General features: G+C 31.7%; 2 protein-coding genes and 2 long non-coding RNA genes across 4 annotated transcripts; 2 read left to right on the plus strand and 2 right to left on the minus strand.

Annotated features, from left to right (window-relative positions):
* The first annotated feature begins 4,681 nt into the window (after positions 1-4,681).
* Positions 4,682-6,287, plus strand: LOC110688734. Its single transcript, XR_002504655.1, has 2 exons — positions 4,682-5,113; positions 5,927-6,287. It is a non-coding gene; the product is annotated as an uncharacterized LOC110688734 (long non-coding RNA).
* Positions 6,288-6,633: 346 nt separating this feature from the next.
* LOC110688735 lies at positions 6,634-8,165 on the minus strand. The gene is made up of 3 exons (XR_002504656.1): positions 8,039-8,165; positions 7,778-7,874; positions 6,634-6,932 (listed from the first exon to the last, which is right to left on the minus strand). It is a non-coding gene; the product is annotated as an uncharacterized LOC110688735 (long non-coding RNA).
* A 1,207-nt stretch (positions 8,166-9,372) lies between these two features.
* Positions 9,373-11,886, plus strand: LOC110688733 (protein FAR1-RELATED SEQUENCE 7-like). Its single transcript, XM_021865496.1, has 2 exons — positions 9,373-9,685; positions 9,944-11,886. Exons 1-2 carry the CDS (start codon positions 9,378-9,380, stop codon positions 10,536-10,538), a joined length of 903 nt encoding a protein of 300 aa, XP_021721188.1. The 5' UTR covers positions 9,373-9,377; the 3' UTR covers positions 10,539-11,886.
* A 633-nt stretch (positions 11,887-12,519) lies between these two features.
* On the minus strand, positions 12,520-13,856 carry LOC110688785. The gene is made up of 5 exons (XM_021865549.1): positions 13,745-13,856; positions 13,498-13,657; positions 13,048-13,191; positions 12,727-12,933; positions 12,520-12,633 (listed from the first exon to the last, which is right to left on the minus strand). Exons 1-5 carry the CDS (start codon positions 13,789-13,791, stop codon positions 12,520-12,522), a joined length of 672 nt encoding a protein of 223 aa, XP_021721241.1. The 5' UTR covers positions 13,792-13,856.
* Between the last annotated feature and the right edge of the window lie 9,104 nt (positions 13,857-22,960).

Raw genomic sequence — 22,960 nt, forward strand, 5'->3', positions numbered from 1 at the left:
TTAGGGTAGGTTTGGGCTTTTAAATGAGGAAATTACACCCCTAAATCTCCCTCTACGGAAATACTAGTATAATACGTATAATTATACCATAGAGATAAACTTGGGCGTATTATCGTCGCGTGATTATGCAAGGCTACTCAAATTACTTAACTCAACAGCAAAACTTGCAGCAGAAACTTAATTTTATTTTATTAATACTTACAAAAATAGTAACATTGTTATGAGTGCTTAAAAATAAAGACAAGACCAACATTCCTAAACTAGGTGAAGCAAATCCCTAGACTCCCATATGCACATTCATGACTCAACCTGAAAATAGTCAACACTGCTTACCATTACGGTAAATAGGGCGAACCAAAACAAATAAAAAATAAGAATTAGCAAAATATGCTAAGTACGATAAGTGCAAGATAGTGTAAACTCAATTTATTCGCAAGCATACTTTTAAAACCAATTCCAATAATTAATCCAATAAATTCAAAATTCATTATTCCAAAACTGATTCCAATGATTCAATAAAACCAATTCCTTTATTAAGAACCAATTCCTTTTAATCAAATTCCTCACCCAACTGTGCACACCCCCCAAGCTAGTCTCCTTATCTTACAAGGCTATTCTTGAGGAAAGACCCGGTCATACAAAGTCCAAGGCCTTATCAATAAACCAAATCCGCATAGTGGGATTACTAACATGCTTATAAAGCATTAATAATAATAATTCAATGGTTCAATAAATCCTTTTAATATCCAATAGTTCCCAATATTATTTAAACACGATAGGTAATCCAAACCATTCAAAACATGATTTAAAAATCAATCATTCAAATACTTTTATTAAAATCAATATTTTCAAAATAATTTATTTCAAAATCAATTTAATTCAATCACCAATCAAATCATGTAAAACATGTTATTCAAACCAATTACTTTCAAAGGTATCTAGCCACCTAAACGTACCTTGATCCTTGCTAGAAAAACCACACAAAAAGAACCTCAAGAACCTTGATTGAACACACCCTACAAATAAATATAACCTTAATCAATATAAGATTAACAAATAATCACAAATAATTAAATTAAAACCTCCCAACTATATGTACATGAACCTTTCAACATAAACATTATTAAAAATCTGATTTTATATAATTAAAACTACTCATAATAATTATTTATAAATACCCCATAATAATAATAATAATAATAATAATAATAATAATAATAATAATAATAATAATAATAATAATAATAATAATAATAATTGAATAAGAGAAGAGAATAAGAAAAGATAAGAAACCAAGGAAAAGAGAAGAATTGGATTTGTGTTGGAAAGAATAGGCAGAACTTGCAGAGGCTATAACTCCTTTGATATAACTCCAAATTGGGTGATTATTGAGCCTAACCTCAAACATTTTTCGAGAGGAACAATCTTCTTTGGAACGTCAATACCCCAAAAACTGACCAGAAGTGCCCGAAAATTGGCTTCAAAGATAAACGGGATGATTTGTATAAAAAGAGGAGAAGAAAAGTAGAGAATTGGTGTGAATAAGTGGGAAGAATTAAGGGTCTATTTATAGTGTTGAGGGTGTAGAAAGAATAGAGCTTAAGGTGTGATATGATTACTAGAAAATGTGATAAGTTTTTGGGGTTGTTAAGGTACTTGAATCAAATTAAGTCTAGATTAATAGTTGGGTTAAAAGATAAGAAAATATTAATGGATATACATATGGTTGGGAGAAGAAATATATGAACAAAATGAGATAATGAAGAAGAGAAGTAGAGGTTAATTTAAAATATAATAATTAACAAACTAAAGTGATAACAATCACTCTTCAAAACATGATCAAATCACGTTTCACCATTATTTTATTTATTTTATTATTATTTTTTTTAATATAAAAATGAAAATAATAATAATAAACTAATTGAATAAATAAATATTTTAGATAATATAAAATTAGTTAAATACATAATGTATATTAGATATTTCTCTTGAAATAGTTAGTATAATAAAATATGGACCGACCTTACAAAAGATAATTAAACCTATATTATTAATTTAGAAATCCGAAAATAATTAATTATTCAAATGATTAAATACTTATATTTGGCGCCAAAAATTCAAATATTATTTTGGCTCCAAATAATGAATTTACTAAAATACCCTTTTTATAAAATAATTCTTAATTAATTAATTAGAAAATACGTATGAAAATATGGGGTATTACAGCTGCGGTGGAGCAGCGGCAGCAGTGAGGTGGCAGCGGCAGTGCCGAGTGGCGGCTCTTGTGTGAAACAAAGAAGAAAAGGAAAAGAAAGGGGAAAAAGGAAAAAGAAAGGAAAAAAAGAAAAAGAAAAGGGGAATGTTGTTTACCTTAACCACTTAACCTTATGGGTGGACAAATTTTGGGGATTGAGTGAGTATTTATAGTATAGGGTTGTTTAGGGTAGGTTTGGGCTTTATAAAAATTATGGAGTTGAATAATAATATAGTTGGCCCAAATTATAAAAATAAGGTGAAAATTTTATCCTACACCCTAGTGTAGGGTGTGTTCCCTACACCCCCCTTAAGCTACGTCGTTTTGTAGCTGGGGTGGAGTTCTCATGTGCAGCTTCATTTTGCGATTCTTTCCTTCTTTATTTTTTTTCTTTCTTCCTCTTTTTTCCTTTTTTCTTTGTTTCTTATTATTCAATCTATGTAAATATATGATTTTAAACCCTATTTTTTCTCTCTCTTCAATTGATCAACCTCCATTTTTTATCTACATTTTTCTCTCGTTATTTCATCTTCTTCATTTGATTTTTTTTACGAATTCGATAATTGTTACCGATCATCAATGGCGAATTCTGCATCTGGAGATTGCGTTGATTTTGATCGTGATTGTGAGCGTGTGTTTCGTTCTGGAGTTCGTTTGGTTGATTCGTTGGTAAAACAAAGTGAGTAATTGTGATCATAATTTCGCAATTTTTAATCATCTCTACTTTGTTCTGTTATAATGCTCTGTTTATTTGAACTTAATTTATGTATTATTCTTCACCTTCGATTTTTGAATTTACTACTTTGTTTACATTATAATGAACGTTTTTCGATTGTTATACTTTGTATGAACATTTTGTTGCTTCTTTTGTTTTCTCTGTGTTTTAGAATTGTGTGTTTTTGTTGTATATTTTTTAGATTAATTTTATACTTTCAATTAATCATTTATGTTTTCTTATTTGTACTTATTAATTTGTTTATGTTCAGTCTCAAAGTCATTTTTGATCATTTATTTTTACATTTTTATATCGATATTATGTGCAGTGGTAAATAATGAAGATATTGTTTAAAATATTATGTGCTGAAATTTTTGCAATTGATCATGTGTTGTTTTAATATTGAACATTTTACTTATTTGTTATTGTTCATTCATGAAACTCTTTATGATCATTTATAATTTTATATTAAAACTTTGTGCAGTGGAAAAAGGATGATATTGTTTATTTAGAAGCAGAAAAGGTCTGAATTAAAGGATAAAGAATTTAAATCTGAAGATGAAGCTTTTGAAGCATATAATGAATATGCTTGTAGGAAAGGTTTTGGAATTCGAATTGGGAAGTGTAAGAGAAGAAGAGATGATTCTTTTTTGATGAAAAGATTTGTTTGTTGTAATGAGGGATTCAAAGATAATAAGTGTAAGAATAAAAGGATTTATGAGAAGTTGGATCATCGAACTGGTTGTTTAGCTTTTGTGCAGTTTCATATTGATCATTTAGGGGTCTACACATGTACAAGACATGAAATGGTTCATAATCATGATATGATTCCTCCTGAAAAAAAAGGCATTTGATAAGGTCTCAAAGGGATGTGAATAAAGAGCAACTTCTTTTCATTTCAACAATGAAATTGAGCGGAGTCAAAGTTACTGATTCTTTGAGGGTTCTAAAGAAGGAGGTTGGTGGATCTCTTAATCTTTCTTTTACTGCTTCTGATGCGTATAATGCATTGTCATCTGAAAAAGCTGCCCAAATTGAAGGATGTGATAGTAACCAATTGATTAAATATTTTGCCAAGAGACATGTGGATGAGGCAGATTTTTATTACGATTTTGAACAAGATGATAGTGGTGCTTTAGTTAGTTTTTTTTGGCGTGATGGTAGGATGATGAGAGATTATCATTACTTTGGAGATTTGTTGGTTTTTGATACAACTTATAGAACTAATAAATATGGAATGATATGTGCTCCATTTGTTGGGATGAACCATCATGGTAACTGATGAGTCTATTTTATATATATTTTTATTCCTCGTTCCACGGTCATATTTGTGCTTATTTGAGCTCTACGGAGCTATTTTTATTACTAATATATGTTTTGTAGTGTTTTTGTAGAGTTGGTATTATTTTGTAGGAATTTGCAGAATTGTAACAATTTCAGAGCTTATTAGACCACTACGAAAACAATGGAGTCGGATCGTATTTTAAAACCAAATATTTTAAGCCCAAGACCAAGTTAGAGGAAATTTAATTTGGTGATTAAGGCCTTAAGGGCTCGATTTAATGAAGAGGTCTAAAGTTTTAATGCTTAATTATTATCATGGACCAATCAAGTGTTGCGGACCAAGTATGAAGGAAATAAGTAATGGCCCAAATCAAAAGAAGACATGAGGCCCATTTCCAGCTCTAGCTTACCTGGCCCGGTCAGGCGGATTAATTAAGTGAAAATTATACCCTACATCCTAGTGTAGGATGGTCTACCTACACCCCCTGATGCTACGCCGTTTTGTAGCTTGCGGGGAGTACTCACGAGCTAATTCATGCTTCAATTCTTTCCTTTTTTTTATTTATTTTTTTAATTCCTTGTTTCTTATTATTCAAGCTATGTATATAAATGATTTTAAACCCAATATTTTCTCTCTCCTCAATTGATCAATTTCCATTTTTCTACCTACATTCTCTCTAGTTAATTCATCTTCTTCATTTGATTTTATACTAATTTTGCCGTTTATTTTTCCTACGATTTTGATAATTGTTGTTGATCATCAATGGCTGATTCTTCCTCTGCTAATTTCGATCGTGATTACGAAAGTGTGTTTCCGTCTTCTAGAGTTCGATTGATTGATTCGTTTGTTCATCAACAATGTGAGTAATTACAATCATAATTTTGTAATTTTTATCATCAATACATTGTTGTGTTATAATGCTCTGTTTATTTCAACTTAATTTATGTATTATTATTCTTTTCGTTGCTTCAATTTTCAAAATTTGATTATGATTATGATGAGCGTTTTTGGATTGTTCATACTTTGTTATGAATATTTCGCTGCTTCAATTTATTTCATTGCTCTATGTTTGAAAATTGCGTGATTTTGTTTTTATGCTTTTTTTTTTTTTTGGATCATTTTTATATTTAAAATTAATCAATTATGTGTTATCATTTGTACTTCTTAATTTTTTTATGTCATATATGATTATTTGTTTTTACCATTTTTTCTTGATAATATTATGTGTCAAAATTTTCCATATTGATCATGTGCAATTTTGCTATTGAACATTGTATTTGTTAATTATTGTTCATTTTTGAAACATGTTATGTTCATTTATAATTGTACATTAAAACTTTGTGCAATGAGAAAAAAAACTGATATTTCATATCTTGCTAAGGTTTTGATCTTATCTGTTTATTTAAGTGTTTGAAATTGAACATTTATATATTTTAATATGATCATTTAACTTTTATTTGAAGGCGAAGGATTTAGTGTTTAAAGGATTTAATATGATCATTTTTTGAAACTTGTTATGTTCATTTATAATTGTATATTAAAACTTTGTGCAGTGGGAAAAAAAGCTGATATTTCATATCTTGCTAAAGTTTTGTTTTTCTTATCTGTTTATTTAAGTGTTTGTAATTGAACATTTATATATTTTAATATGATCATTTAATTTGTTTTGCAGTCGAAGGATTTAAATATTCCTATAAATAAAAGTGTTGCTGGTGTTTCTGCTGCTCAAGCTCAATGTAATGTTCCTATAAATAAAGGTGGTGCTGGTGTTAAAAATGATGCTCAAGTTAATCCAAGAGTACTAATGCGTCTACAAAATCTCAAACTAGATATTTTGTTCCACCCGTAGTTCTTGGCATTGTTCCAACTTCAACTCAGGATTGTTCAACCTTCAATCTAGAAATGTTTAAACCCCATTCCAGAAATGTTCAATCGACAAATGTTTAAGTTATTCCTCCCACGGTTCCAATAAATGATCAAGGTGCTCTTGTTCAAAGTTCTTCAAGTGTTAAAGACATAAGAATTTGTTTCTATATAGTACCTTTTTTAGTATATTGTTTTTTTAAAATTCAACATATGTAAATGATTATTTATCAATTTGAAAATGAACAAAAGTAAAGAACCAACAACCAATTCATAAAACCTAAAAATTATATATATTTTTTCATACAAATAAAGATTAAAATGAAATATCAATTACAATAATTTTTTTAACAAATAATATCTATAAGTCTATTTTCCTCCAAAAAAAATCATCTATAAAACTATATACTTCCTCCGTTTTCTTTTACTTGCAACACACCTTTTAGGCACGCAATTTTAGGAGATGATTAGTGAGGGTAAACGAGCTATTTTATCAATATAATTTTTACACGGAGATTAGAATAGGGTTAAGTATCATTTGTAAAAATTATAATGAATAATTTATCCGTTTACATTATATAAACCCGACCTCAAAACACGTGCCACAAGGCTGTGTTGCAAGTAAAAAGAAATGGAGGAAGTTTAAGATATGATCATATACACATTCATTAATGAACATATACACTTTCATAAATGAACATATAACATGTACTATTCATTTGCAAACTTCCTTGCTTATCTTCGATTTAACCTATATTTAGTGTTTTTCTTCAAATAGCATCAGTTCCGCATCCTTGCTTCCTAATTTGGTTCACCTGTTGAACAAAATGAATTAACAAATGTTAATTATTATATACACTACTTTATAAATGAACAATATATCTTACATTATTAAACATTTATCACTTTTACACTATTTGGTTTCAAATCACAAATCTAACTCTCATTAAGTTTAGTAGTGAATGTTTCTATATGCTTCATAATTTATACTCCGCAGTTTGTATAATCAGCGTTGTTAAGCCATTTTATCTTCTCCAAAACAACTACGTATTCTTCAATTCCATGTGCAAATTTATATCAAATGTGTAACTTTGGACATCACTACAATATAGCTAGATTGGTTGTAAGATATTAGTTTTAATGCATACAAATGAACATTATCAATATTATACATGAGGATAATGTATAAAAGAAATGAACATTCGTTATTTAGGCATATAAATATATATGTAAACTGAAATGAACCAATATTAACATATATTTTAAAATGAACATTACTTTATATGTAAATGAACATTATGAATTTCATAAATGATCAAAAGATTTGATAGAATAAATAAGTCAGTTTCTCAACTCAAATGAATGATTATTTATGCATTTCATAAATGTGCATAACATATCATAAAAATGAACATTATTTATTTAGGCATATAAAGTCAAATATAAACTCAAATAAATTCAAATATACAAATGAACATTTATAATTCTATATATGTTCATATATTAACTCGGAATCGTAGAAATGTTAACATCTATACCATAAGACTTTTTAATATCTTTTAAAAGTTCTAGATCTACAACTTGAGACTTTTGTTCGTTGTTTTTTTTTTTAAAAAAAATTTCTACTCTTGTTTAAATAGGTTTTTGAAATAATACTTACGTTTCTTCAGACTATGCCTTGTTATGTTCAACGAACATGATTCTTCTCTGAATCATCATTCTCTTTATCTCTCTAATTCGAAATATATTTTTCGGTTCTGTAAAAAATAAAAATAAAAACACAAAACATAGTAGATTTTAATGATTTTTGCATAAAATAGTTCTAATCAAGTTAGATTATGTTTCTGAACATGTAATTTCAAAATGAAATACGTAGTAGAAAAAATAGGTTCATACAAAAAAATTTAGTAAAATTACTTACTCTTTCTGTGAATGTTGTTGCGATTGTTGAATTTCTTCGCAAATGTAGACATTTGAAGGAATTTAGCAATATTTTGAAGCAATTTCGTAGTATTTTGAAGCAATTTTGTAGTATTTTGAAGCAATTTTGGTTCATATTTTCTGGTTTTGATGAGAGAGAAAGTCTAGAGAAATGAAGAAGAAGGTTTTAGAGAGAATGGTGGGTAGTTACAGTAGGTTAGTGGGTTATGGGATGTGGGTAACATGATAAACGCATCGTTTAGAGGGGGGTGTAGGTATCCCTACCTACACTAGGGTCTAGTGTATACCAATTATTAATTAAGTGTCACGCTATTCAGTTTTTTTGGGCCTGCGAAGTAATGAGTTTGCTAGGAGTTTGAGTGGGATTAGGGAGTTGACTTCCATTTTCTCATATAAGGGAGTAGTAGTAGTAGATACGTGGGAGTAGCTTTTAATTACTAGTTTTTCTTAGTTTAGTTTTAAGTTTTTATTAGTTTATATTTAGTTTTATTTACTAGTTTTTTAGTTTTTAATTTAGTTTTCTTTTATCTTTCTCTCTCTAACTTTTCTCTATCTCTCCTCTTAATTAAACTCTTAGTATTTCTTTCTCTTTTGTTTCTCTCTCTACAACTCTTGGTTTAATTCTATCCTTTATTTAATCTCTTTCCTTGATCATGTCTTGTTTAATTGCTTTGTTTAGTTTATATTTATTATGTGTGAGTAGTTTTCTTTCTAGGGTTTGTGGGGTTCCATAAGTAATATGAAGGGGTAATTTATTGTTGTTGATTGTCAATGCTTAATTAATTTCCTTGATTGATTTAATGCTCTGTGACTAGATTCGGCCTGATCTTTTATACATGAGTTTGACAATATTGATTCGTGATTCGACAGATGAGAATTGATGTTTAGGTCTAGTTTCAATAGGCATGTTAATTTATAAATGGTTGAGTCGAGATTCGAAAGATGAGATTTAATACCGGTAAATTAATTGTGTGATTGTAATACGTAGAGAAAGCCCTTTATGATCTGATTAATGTATGCATTGATGATTGATTATTATGTTTTACCCTGGAATATTATTTATTGGTGAACTTATACCCTAGGTCTTTTATTCATTGTTTCTCCTACTTTTATTCTTTCCCACTTTTACTCTTAGTAGTTTAGTTTCCTTCGATTATTATATTTTGGTTACTTTATAATCTAGATTATATTAATTAATTAGGAATAGAAAGACTCGTTTCTCTGTGGATTCGACCCTACTTCCCTATCTACATTAGTTAGAGGATTTAGGAATTACTTTTGATTAGGGGATACGACTTTACCCTGTCAGTAACAATGTCATGTTTGGTATGGGTTTTATTCTTAATGAGCGCACCGAGTCTTTTGATTGGTTGTTTGACACATTTTTGCACTCAATGGGGAGGAAAAGTCCCATTACAATTATGACTGATCAAGCACAAGCGATTGCAGCGGGTATAAGAAACATTTTTCCTTCAACTGTTCATCATCGTTTATGTGTATGGCATCTTGAACAAAATTCTAAGAAACACATTGGAGCATTGAGAGCTTTGGAAGGCTTTACAGATTTGTTTGGATATCTTTTGAAGTATTGTGAAACTCCTGCTGAATTTGAATATTTCTGGAAAAGGTAAATTATTGTTTTTTGTTTTTTGTATTTATTTTTTATTTTTATTATGTTATATATTTGATTATTATGTGTTATATATATGAACATTTAGTGTTTTACATATGATCATACAGTTTTTTCTTTTTTTTTTTTTGTATGTTATCATAATATTATTAGTGTCCATATTGTTTATGATCATTATTCTTTATACAAATGTACATATTTTAATTTATATTTTGTTCATTTTTCAAATAATATATGATCATTTCTGTTATATAGGATGTGTGATAAATACAAATGTGAAAATGATGATTGGTTATGTGATTTGTATAAAATAAAGGAAATGCGGTGTCCTGCTTATTCTAAGAAGTATTGGTCTGGTGGTATATTGTCCTCTCAACGTAGTGAAACTACTAATAAGTCAGTTTCACAACGTCTTAATAAGACTCAAGGTTTATGTGATTTTTATCATGTTTTTCTTGATGTCATTTCTGAGTGGAGAAGTAAGGAAGGTGGAAGAGATTACAATACTTTGAGGGGTAATAGGCACCTAGCTTTTGCTAATGTTGTTATATTAGTTCATGCAAGATCAGTGTACACTATTCAAGCTTATGTGCTTTTTGAAGAGGAGTTCATTAGGGGGACAGCTTATGATCATGTTGATAATGGTTTGCGTTTTCCAGAATATTCATATCTTCTTTGGAGGCCTGGGAAGGATATAATTAAGCATGAAGTTGTTTTTAATAAGGAAACACATGCAGTTTGTTGCACATGCATGTACTTTAGTGAGACTGGTTTACTTTGTTCTCATTCTCTTCGAGTATATCATTTGCATTGTGTGCATAATATTCCACAAGAGTATATAATGAAATGATGGACAAAGGCTGTCATGTGTAGTCATGGTATTGAAGAACCTACTTTGAGGACAAATGTTGTGGCTACTAGTGTTTGGAGGTCACAAACAATCAGAAAGTTTGTGAAGTTGATAACAAGTTGTCAGAATTCTTTGAATGCAAGGGCAGAGGTTGAGTGTTATTTCAATCTGTTAAAAGAAAAGGTTGCGAGCGTATCAGGTGTAATTGACTTTAGTGAACCTGTTAAAGAGGTTGAAATTGTTGATCTTGAGATCAAGAATCCTCCAAAAGCTAGGCCTAAAGGTGAGAGGAATGTAAGGCCTAAGAGTACCTTGGAGAAGCAGTGCAACAAGGCAAAGGGTAATTTCAAGAGGAAAAATTCTATGTACACTCCTTACAAAAGGGGTATAGGGCAAGCAGTTGTACAGGCATATGATCATTTAATATTTTCAAATTGATCATTTCAGTTATCGTAAATGATCATTTATGTTTGTTTTTTTTAATAGGAACTTGATGAGAACGGTTGTGATGTTACTTATGCTAATTCTATTAGTGATCACACTGAATTGATTGTTTTGAGCAATAAACGGTCTCAGGTAAATTCAAATGTGCAAAAAAAAAAAAAACAGTTTATTTATATTTTATTAATATTGGTTTTTATAATGTAAAAATATAGGTTGGCTTTAAATCAGCTGTTGTAGAAGAAATTCCTTCTAGTTCTAAGGAATCAGATCAGAGTATTTCTAATGATTTTGATCAGGTATGTTTGTTTGTTATTGATTATAAATTTATTTTATTTTTTGGCATTTATGATCTATATTATAATTTTTTTATTTAATTTTATATTTTTTTTTATTTTTTTTTGGTTTTTTTGTAGGCTACTAGTGAAAGCCCTCTTTCATCCAGCATATCTATTGATGTTGATATTTCATCTATTGCAAAGGTTTTTTTTTTCCTTATTTGTTTGTATAAGTGTTTGTAACTAATCATATACTGGTTTATTAATGATCAATTTAATTTTGTTTAAAGGCGAAGGATTTAAATCTTGTTGAAGGTGTTTCTGTTGTTCAAGCTCGTTCTAATGTTGGTGCAAATAAAGGTGCTTCTGGTGTTAAAACTTACTCTCAAATTAATCCAAGAGTTCCAATTCATACTAGTGTGTCAACAAAATCTCCTGCTGTTATTCAACCTACTGTTCCCAGGAATGTTCAAAATCCAACTCAGAATTGTTCAAACACCAATCCAAAAATGATCATATTCAACTCCAGGAATGTTTTATCAACAAATGTTCAAGTTATTTCTCCTACGGTTCAAAAAAAATGATCAAGGATTTCGTGTTCAGAATGTTCAAGTTATTATTCCTCCCACAGTTCAAAGAAATGATCAAGGTGCTCGTGTTCAAATTCTTCAATCAAGAAATGATCAAATAGGTTCTAAAAAGATTTCTTCTAAGTATGATAGGTTGTTAGCCTTTTTTGATACAAGTGTAGCTAAACGTTTGGCTAATAAAGATAAATAAGTTAGTATTTCAGAACTTAATAAACATTAGACTTTTTTGTAATGTTGATTTAAGTACTATTTTATAATTTTGAATTTTCGATCTATTATGTAAAAGACATAAATATTATATTTTATATAGTACTATTTTTAGTATATTTGAACTTTATATTAGAATTTTATATGTTTTTAAAATTCTACATTTATCAATGATTATTTAGTCATTAGAATTTTATATGTTTTAAAATTCTACATTTATCAATGATTATTTAGTCATTTGTATATGAACAAAAGTAAGAACCAACATCCAATTTATAAAACTTATAAAAAACTTTCATCCAAAGATTAAAATGAGATATCAATTACAATAATATTTTTAAAAATAAAATCTATAAGTCTATTTCTTAAAAATAAAAAAATAAAAAATAAAAAAATAAATAAAAACAAAATACAGTCTATATATAAGATATGAACATATACATAGTTGTAAATGAACATTTGAAACTACAAAGTTGCAAACTTTCTTGCTTTCCTTCTATTTGCTCTTGATTCAGTGTTTTCTTCAAATAACATCAGTTCTGCTGTGTATTGGAGCCTTAGCTTCCTAATTTGTTCCACCTGTTGAACAAAATGAATTGTCAAATTTTAATTAAACAATCTTTACTGTTTCATAAATGAACATTATATCTTAAATAATTGAACATTTATAACTCTTAAATTGTTTGGTTTTAAATCACAAATCCATCTCTCATTAGGATCAACAGTGAAGGTTTCCATATGCTTCATAATGTAAACTCCACAGTTTGTATAGTCATCGTTGCTACGCCATTTCATCTTTTCCAAAACAACTGTGTAGTCTTCAATTCTATTTGCATCTTCATATCCAAGGTGTTTCATGTACTCTGCCAATCCTTTTAACTAATAGAAGCAAGAGTAAAAATTGTTTAGAAGTTGGTATTGTGATGAAGACATGAACAATTAATAAAATATAATTGATCATGTAGCCAAGTATAAATGAACATATTATCTCACCATCATTTTTTGTTGTTCTTCATATTTTGCTTGGACTGATACATGTTTTGGTAGTTTTCTATTGTCAATTATATGAATTTTGTCTTCTATATGATTGACGCACAACAGAAAAAAATGTTGAGAAGTTGATACTGGGAAGAAGACCTGAACAAATTATATAATGTTATTGGACAATATATTGAATGTATTTGAACATTTGTATTAAACAAGAATTAATATTTGTTTATATCCAACAATGCTGTCAATTTTATTCAACTTCAGTTCATTGTCAATTCTTTCTATGAAGGCATTAAATCTTGTCTTCATTGATGATCCTTCTCGACAAACTCTATTTGTGCACATAATGTGCTGTTGAAATAGAAACAAACATATAGAAGTTAAATGAATTTTTAGCAATTATTTATCATAGGAAAATAGAATCAATAATAGAAAAAAAGAAGAAAGACTAACATGAAGCATTGTTGAGAAATAAATCTTGTTTCTCGGCTTTTTATGATTAAGAAACCTTGCCCATCCATCTATGGCACAATTTGTCACTTCAACATCATCTCCAAGAGTTTTCATTTCTTTTCTATTGATGAGATTCAAGCCATCATAGTATAAGAGTGCACTGCATTATGAACATTTAATAATATGAATGTGAACATATTTTTATAAAATATATTAAACCTTAAGTTTAATTAGTATAAGTAATTACCTTTCATCTTTTCCACCAAGAGCAAAGTCTACTGCAATTTGGTTCATGGCTTTCTCATCTTTAAACAGATCCTTGTACTTGACCAAGTAAGGAGATCGGAAAGCAGGAGGAATTGTTTGTTTTTCACGTTGTGGTCTTGTTGTTCAATATAAAATATTGTTAAATTAAGAAAATTATGAGGAATATAAATGAACATTTGAGTGTATATAAAAAAATTTGAAATTATACCTTTCAACCTTTTCCTTTCCAGTTTTTTTCTTCTTTTCTGCAATTGACTTTTTCTTTTCATCATTCCTGATCATATTACATAACACAAATGTACATTTAGGTATATGAAAATGTTCATTATTATTTTTGAACATTAACTTAATATAAATAATGTACCTTTGTAACACCCCCGATTTACTATTAACAATAAACAATAAATAAAAGAAAAACAAACAACCTTTAAATAAAATTGCGGAAGCATACACCTAAATCGGAGGTATTACCGCCACACTCAACAACCTGTCAAGTGTTAAGGCTTACAAAAATCCCAATAATTACAACCCAATAAACTAGGTGAGCTATTTATACAACTTTATAAACTCATGACATCACACTAATCGAAACACTTGAGCTCCTTTAGCTACGACCACTTGATCAACCTGCTTAGAAAATCTTGACTGCTCACCATTAAGGACAAATTCCAAAATAGATCGTCGCAGGGCCACCATAAGAAAAAGATATGGCCGCAAACACAAATAGCACAACAAAATAACACACACGCGTCAGCAAAAAGCTGAGTAATCACCACATATCAGAATACAGAGTATATTAGGATAATCAACGTTACTAGCTCAATTAAATAATGTATTTCAAAACTACATAACACATTGTACTCTGAAAATAACCTTTAACAACTCAACCTCGATTAATAGTTCGAACCTTTACTCAATCAACTCATATAACCCATAAGTGTGCCATGCTCGTTGTTCTATACCTAGCCTTGGACATGGGTAATTCGAATAAAACCAACAAGTATAAAAACTTGAATACTCCCAATAACTAGAAAACACCTTGAACCAGACCACATACGGGTCAATTCCCACTGTAGGGGACCATAGAAAAATAAATATTAAAGATTGTACCTCATTCTTAACTCATGATTATTACCCTCTTACCAACAAGCCAAGGACTAAGTTATATAACGTCGAGCCTCAAACCAATACCAAAATAATAATCCTCAACCTTTTGATCTCATACATCGATCAAATAATTATTCATAAATAATAAATAGTATCTCGATAATGGCACATGTTCCCAATTAACATGACAATTCGATTCATAATATCTCAACTCTTAAAACACATACTAATAACCCAAATATAATCATATCTCAACCCAAAAATAATACTCTGCATTAACAACCCTAAAACCTCGATAAAACAATACTCCCTAAAACAACATTAAAACCCTAGAAATAGAAACACAATCAATCAATATAATCAATAATACAACAAAATAATACGACAATTAAATCATATATCACGACATATTATCAATATATACAATAATTGATCATATGAATAAAAATTGTATAAGCCTACACATAATAAGACGAATTATAACACACCCAACTCCAAGAAAAGTTCGTGTGATTACCTTCTGAAAATAATTAAGCAAGGCAAGGTAATTCCATAATCAACAATTGACGCAAAAGATACTCCACCAGTCCACCATCACAATTAAACGCACAAAACTTGTACTTTTGGGGAAAAGTGATAATAATGGGCTTGATCAAGAGTTATCATTAAGATAAATGCTAATCATATGAATTCATAGATATTATGACTGCTGCTAGCTATAAGCCTGTTGAGTCCCTTAGGTTTTGATTGATAGTTTTGAATGATGACAAACAGCTAAGGGAAACAGGTCCTTGAAAGTGTTCGATACAGTTAGGGGAACCAGCTAACATAGAACACTGTTTCCCCAGACAAGTTATTACTTACATGAGTTTTCTTATTGAACTAACTTGTCTTTATACAGGGAACAGTTATATGGTAAAAGTGTTATGTACTGGTAGGGAACCAGTATGTACTGTTTCCATGGTTGCTACGTGGTACAGCAGTCACATACTCTTTATTGTGCATTAACCATGTTACATGTGCAGTAGTTGAGTTGATTCCAAGACTTGGAGCATAGAAGCCTTTCGAAGATATTTCGAAGAAAGATTGTTTGCTCATAATAGAAGTATTCAAGGAAGATTCAAGTCTTGAAGATTACATGAAGAAAAGACGATTTATGCTTTAATATGTTATCTAGGTTTTCATGTAATATGCTCCGTAGTATGCTTGCATGTTTGGGTTATATAAGTGCTTAAAAGTATATTGAAGTATGATATGAAATCTGGTACAAAGTTGGAACAGGTTTCATAACATGTTTCAATTCAGGGAACCAGGTTGGGGAACCAGGTTCACTGTACGAAATATTCGAGCTGCCGTTTTGGAAAAAGATTTTACAAAAAGATTTTTTTTCGAAAAGATTATTTTGAAAATATTTTGTGCAGCTGGAAATAAGATGAAATATTCTTGGTTACCTAAAAACTAGGAGTATTTATCTTAATTGATTCTATCTTTGTGATTAAATCAAATAAGATAAATACTTTCCTAAAATTACAATATATCTTATTCTCTAAGATTGTGTGATTTAAGGAAACTAGGTTTTAGGAATCTAAGCTTATATAAACTCATCTTATTTCACATATTTCGTGTGCCTCTCCAGAAATTAAAAGAGCAATTATTTGAGAGCATATACTTAAGCACTAATCCCATTCATCAAGTCATATACAAGAGCATTCTAGTACTTAAATATTTTCTCTTAATTAGCTTCGTAGAAGTGAGATCAAAGGGGAGTTCTTGATTCTTGTATTGAGTCTTTAACAAAGGGGTTAAAGGCTGGGTGAGTGTTTGTGAGTTCAAACACATTGGGCTTACGAGTGTAAGTCGAGAGCACACTCGGAGTAGAGTGTGGGGTTTGCTGGTTCCCGGAGTAGGGAACAGCAGAGTGTTCTTTGTCTTTGTTTTTCGGAGTAGATTAATAAAGAACTTAGGATAGGAGGACGTAGGCCTGAGTTGGCTGAACCTCGTTAAATTTGTTGTGTTCTTTATTGCTTTGTTTTATTTCGTTAAATTTGTTGTCTTCTTTATTGCTTATTTATATTCCGCTGCGTACGGGAACCAGCACAACTGGTTCCTCACACATAATCCGAAAAGAAGCAAAATTAGCCAACGATTACTTAACACTCAATTCACCCCCCCCCCCTCTTGAGTGCCCATTGAACCTTCAATTGGTATCAGAGCCTAAGCTTCTCGAAAGAGTAACATCTAGAGGAGTTAAGAATGAGTACTCAAGAATTAAGTGCAATCGGTTATGACAACAAGTCACCCAAGTTTAATGGAAATAATTATGCTTGGTGGAAGAACAGGATCCAGAATGTTATCATGGGTATTGATTATGAATGCTGGCTCGTAGTTAAAAATGGTCCTAATATCATTCTCAAGACAGATGTTGAGGGGAACCAGGTTCCCAAGAAGGATAGCGAATTGGTCACTGCTGATTACAAGTTGCTGGAGAAGAATGCTAAGGCAATGTCAATACTACAACAAGCAATAGGTGAGACCGAAACAAATCGTATATCTGGCTGCAGTAGTGCTAAGGAGATATGGGACACCCTTGAACTTGCGTTTGAGGGAACCAGTGAGGTAAAACGGTCTAAAATTGATTTAATCATGTCTAAATATGAATTGTTTGCCATGAATAAAAATGAAAAAATCAATGATTGCTTTCGTAGGTTTATGACTATTGTAAATGATCTTAGATATCTTGGTAAAAATTTATCTGACGAGGATCTTGTGAGAAAATTATTGCGTAGTTTAACAGATGCATGGACAGCCAAGGTAACAGCAGTATATGAAGCAAAGGATCTGTCTACCTTGTCTCTGGAACAGCTGATTGGTTCCCTTATGACTCATGAGATGCTGATTGACTCTAAGTCTGAGAAGGAACCAGCAAGAGGCATGGCGCTTAAGGGAACAGTAGAAGATGATGAAGATGAAATTAGCATGATTGCAAAAAGATTTGAGAGATCTCTTCGAGATCAAAGAAAGAATTTCAAAGGTAAGCATTTTAAAAACTATAAAAAATCTAACTCTAATTCTTCTTCTACAGGATGTTTCAAGTGTGGAGAAAAAGGACATCTTATTCGAGATTGTCCTAAGTGGAATGACAAACAGTCTAAATCCGGAGATAAACAAGCATACAAGAATGCCATGATAGCTTCCATGTGGGGAGACTCTGACTCAGGGTCAGATGAAGAAGAAGGATCACCCAACTCAGATGTTTGCCTAACTGCCTTTACAAACATCAAGGAAAACAGCACTGGTCCAGGAACCAGAGGGGGAACCAGTACATTCAACAAATGCTTTATGGCAAAGAAGGATGTACTACATGAACGCAAGGTAAGCTTAGAGCAAATTAGAGAAGATATGCATGAATATGATAGAGAAAATATGCTTGCTTGTATTGATTCCTTACTAGATGAATGCTATAAACTAAGTGAAACATACATAACTTGCAAAAGAGAATTAAAAGAAAAACGTGGTGAATGTAATATTGCTATTGCTAGTTGTGATCATCTAGAAGGAGTCTGTTATGAACTAAAAAATCAAGTAGCAGAACTAGAGGTTGAATTGGACAAGTGTAAAGTGGAACTAGAAAAGGAAAGATCGTTTGAACCAATTGATGGTGAAGAGGATCTGACCTCCTGGTTCCCTAGAGACTTATCAACCACTAGTGATACTCTTGATTTTTCAGTAGCTATAAGTAAAGCAAATTCGTGTACTAGAACTTCCTTGTTGAAGGCCTTTGAAACATTGGCTTACAACCTGGAAAACTCTCACAAGGAAATTGCTTCACTTAAAGCTGCACAGTTCACTGTTTCCCCTACAGGTACCAGTGTAGATGTCAGTAATACGATTGATAAGTATGAAAGTAATATTTGTGATTTGCATGCGGAAATCAATCAACTGAAAAAGGACAAGCAACCAGTGGTTGTTGACATGTCTATTGACTCTATGGTTTCAAAGCTTAATCTACAATTCGAAGCTTTAAAAAGTAACTTTGATTTTCTTAAAGAGAAAAACGAATTGTTAACTAAAACACTTGAAACCAGAGAAAAAGAACTTAATGATAGTCATAGACATGTGGACAAATTATTGAATGCTCAAGAATCCTTAAATTACCTGACTTCATCAAGAGGAAACAGAGGAAAAGTTGGTCTTGGTTATACTAGACAGAGAACCAGGACTAACTGGTCTCCCAGAGAAACCACCTGGATCAAAGAATATCAACGAGGAAAGTATGTCATGACTAAAGAGATGCATGTGTGTTTTCATTGTGGTAAAAATGGACATAAAATACATGAATGTCCAGCTAAGAAAATTAGTGCTAATAAGAACAACAAGGGTATAAAATATGTGTGGAGAAGAAAGGATCAACAAGATGTTAATGTTGTTGAAAAGGGACCCAAGTATGTTTGGGTTCCTAAAACTAATGTTTGATTTGCTCTTGCAGGCTAGAGTGAAGGGAGACACCTATTGGTATTTGGACAGTGGTTGCTCAAGACACATGTCCGGGGATAAAGATCAATTCCTTTCACTAGTGGCCTTTGATGGAGGAAGTGTCACCTTTGGGGATAACAGCAAGGGAACCATCACTGGTTTAGGTAAGGTTGGTAAGACACTTTCTAACGCAATAGATGATGTTTATTATGTTGAAGGCTTGCAACATAATCTCTTGAGTATTTCTCAATTATGTGACAAAGGTAATATAGTTGAGTTTCAAGCCAACCTATGTCACATAGTTAACTCACAAACAGGAGAACTTGTATGTGAGGGAACCAGGAAGCATGATGTTTACATCACCTTCTTAGATAAAATCCCTCAAGACAAGTCCATCTGTTTGAGAGCTGTTTCTGACAATAATCAATGGATTTGGCATAAGAGGTTTGGACATGCTAGCCTAACACTTCTAAACAAACTTAAAACACGTGACTTAGTTGTAGGCCTTCCTAACATTAAGTATGAAGCTGATAAAGTTTGTTCTGAATGTGTAAGGGGGAAACAGGTCAAAATCTCTTTTAAGCCTAAAACTGTTTTGAGTACCAGCAGACCCTTCGAACTTGTACACATTAACTTGTGTGGTCCCATGAGAGTACAAAGTCGAAGAGGTCATAGATATGTCTGTGTTATGGTTGATGATTATTCTAGGTACACTTGGGTAATGATGTTACACACAAAGGATGAAACGTTTGAAGAATGGGTAACATTGGTGAAACAAGTGGAGAACCAGCTCACCCACAAGCTGGTCTCGGTAAGATCAGACCATGGTACTGAATTTGATAATGCTAACTTTATTGATTATTGTAGGGAACATGGAGTTAATCACAACTTCTCAGCCCCTAGAACACCTCAACAAAATGGTGTTGTAGAAAGGAAGAATAGAACTCTTGAGGAGAGTGTCCATGTCATTTTTGATGAATTTAACATGTCTTCTGAGATTGCGCAGGTACAACCTGATGAAATGATTGGATTGATGGATTTCACGGGGAACCAGTATACTGGTCCCACGGATGAAGTGCAAGCAGATCTAGGCCTACCAAATACTCCACCAGTTGATAATGATGAAGTGCCTAGAGAAGAAAATGAAGATAATGAGGACTCTGAAGGGGAACCAAGTCCTGATGGTTCCTCAAATAATAGACAGGTAATGAGTTCAGGGGGAACAGAAGAAGGTACCACCCCTGAACCTGAGGTAAGTAATGATAGAGGAAACAGCATGAATGTGATTCCTCCTGGCTCCTCAGAAGAAGGAGAGATCCATGAACATGCTGGTTCCCAACTTAATGAGAAAGCACAAAACAGTCTTAATTTTAAAAGTTATAGATATCAATCTTCTCATCCCACTGATCAAATAATTAGTGATATAAATAAGGGGATTCAAACGAGAACAAATGTTTTTCAAAACTTTTGTGCTTTCTATTCTTTCCTGTCTAATGTAGAGCCTACTGACTATAAAATGGCATTGACTGATCCTGATTGGGTACTAGCTATGCAAGATGAGTTAAATCAGTTTCAGAGGAACCAGGTTTGGCACCTGGTTCCCCGTCCCAAGGAAAGATCAGTCATTGGCACTAGATGGGTCTTTAGAAACAAGTTAGATGACCTTGGTACTATAGTCAGAAACAAAGCAAGGCTAGTGGTGCAAGGGTACAATCAACAAGAAGGAATTGACTATGATGAGACGTTTGCACCAGTAGCTAGGCTAGAGGCTATTAGGATTTTAATTGCTTATGCTGCTCACATGAATTTTAAGCTGTTTCAGATGGATGTAAAGACTGCCTTCCTCAATGGATATTTAAAGGAAGAAGTATATGTGGAGCAGCCACCTGGTTTTGAAGATGCACTGTTCCCCCAACATGTGTACAAGTTGGACAAAGCATTATATGGATTGAAACAAGCTCCGAGGGCTTGGTATGAAAGATTGTCCAATTTCTTGATGGCAAATGATTACAAGAGGGGAACAGTAGACAAGACCTTGTTCATAAGAACCAGGGGGAAACACTTGATTGTAGTACAAATTTATGTTGATGATATTTTATTTGGTGCTACTAATCAGGTTTTATGTGATGAATTTGCTAATCTTATGCAGAGTGAATTTGAAATGAGCGTGATGGGAGAACTAGGATTCTTCCTAGGGCTGCAGATTAAGCAAATGGATGATGGAATAATGATCCATCAACAAAAGTACTTAAAAGAGTTGCTGAAAAAATTCGGCATGGAGAACAGCAAAGCTTATGATACACCTGTTCCCCCATCTACAAAATTAGATGCTGATCTTAAGGGAAAAGATGTTGAAGCTTCTCTTTATAGAGGAATGATAGGTTCTCTACTTTACCTAACAGCTAGTAGACCTGACATTGTGTTTTCTGTTGGTTTGTGTGCTAGGTTTCAAAGCAATCCAAAGGAATCTCACTTGAAGGCTGTTAGAAGGATACTTAGGTATCTTGTAGGAACAGCAAATCTGGGATTGTGGTACCCCAAAGGCAGTACCATTGATCTTATTGGATACACAGATGCAGATTATGCTGGTTTCTTAGTTGATAGAAAGAGCACATCAGGTATGGCACACTTTCTTGGCTCTTGTCTAATTTCATGGGGTTCTAAAAAGCAAAATTCAGTGGCCCTATCCACAGCAGAGTCTGAATATATAGCTGCAGCTTCATGCTGTTCCCAGCTACTGTGGATAAGGAACCAGCTGAAAGATTTTGGTGTTATTTATAAAAGTGTTCCTATTTTTTGTGATAATACTAGTGCAATCAATATTTCAAAGAATCCTGTGCAACATTCCAAGACAAAACACATTGAAATAAGACACCATTTTTTAAGAGACAATGTGGAAAAAGGATTGGTGGAGATGTTGTTTTGTAAAAGTGAAGATCAAATTGCTGATATCTTCACAAAGCCTTTGTGTAGAGAGTCTTTTTGTAGGTTAAGAGTCCTTTTAGGTCTAGTTAGATTTTAGGTTTTGGCTTCAATTACTTCCTTCAATGATTGGTTAGAATGGTATTCTCTTGTATAGTGTGTGTACATACTTATGTTGATATCTTTCAAGTGTTGTGTAGATGGTTCAAAATCTCAAAAAGATTGAGAATCATTGTTGTAAGAAACAGGTGAAATCAGGCTGAATTGCCAGAAACAGCGTGACATGGTTCTATACAGGTACCAGCAAAGGGAAACAGCAGACCAGCTCTGATATGTCATCCGATAATATCTTTTATTTTCGGAAGATTACTATAAGATATTTCCTTTTGGAAGGAATTTATCTTATTTCAGTTATTTAATCCCATATAAAAGGCAAACATATCATATGCCTTATTTATAGTTGGTTGAGATAATTATGGTAAAAGATAATTACCAAATTTTTGATTTCAATTTAAAAATATCCTTTACAGTTGCTTTTTATTGGCTCAACTAACTCTTTTCTTTCCTTTTTCTCTCTTTGTGCTTCATTGTTAAAAATATACACTAACCCTTTGTGCAGATCATCAATCATCATCACTCGAAATTCTCTTTCTCTCTCTCGTATGCTTTAAATTCATCATTGTTCATTCGGTTA

This window comes from Chenopodium quinoa, unplaced genomic scaffold (genome assembly GCF_001683475.1).
Source record: "Chenopodium quinoa cultivar QQ74 unplaced genomic scaffold, ASM168347v1, whole genome shotgun sequence".
NCBI lineage: Eukaryota > Viridiplantae > Streptophyta > Magnoliopsida > Caryophyllales > Amaranthaceae > Chenopodium > Chenopodium quinoa.

Excerpts from the sequence above, each read along its gene's own strand:
- LOC110688733 (XM_021865496.1), top strand. The coding sequence starts at position 9,378 with ATGTTTGGTATGGGTTTTATTCTTAATGAGCGCACCGAGTCTTTTGAT. Across the intron at positions 9,686-9,943 it reads TTTGAATATTTCTGGAAAAG|GATGTGTGATAAATACAAAT; the intron begins GTAAATTATTGT and ends TCTGTTATATAG.
- LOC110688785 (XM_021865549.1), bottom strand. The coding sequence starts at position 13,791 with ATGAACCAAATTGCAGTAGACTTTGCTCTTGGTGGAAAAGATGAAAG. Across the intron at positions 13,658-13,744 it reads CTTGGTGGAAAAGATGAAAG|TGCACTCTTATACTATGATG; the intron begins GTAATTACTTAT and ends TTCATAATGCAG. Across the intron at positions 12,934-13,047 it reads AAGAACAACAAAAAATGATG|TTAAAAGGATTGGCAGAGTA; the intron begins GTGAGATAATAT and ends TGCTTCTATTAG.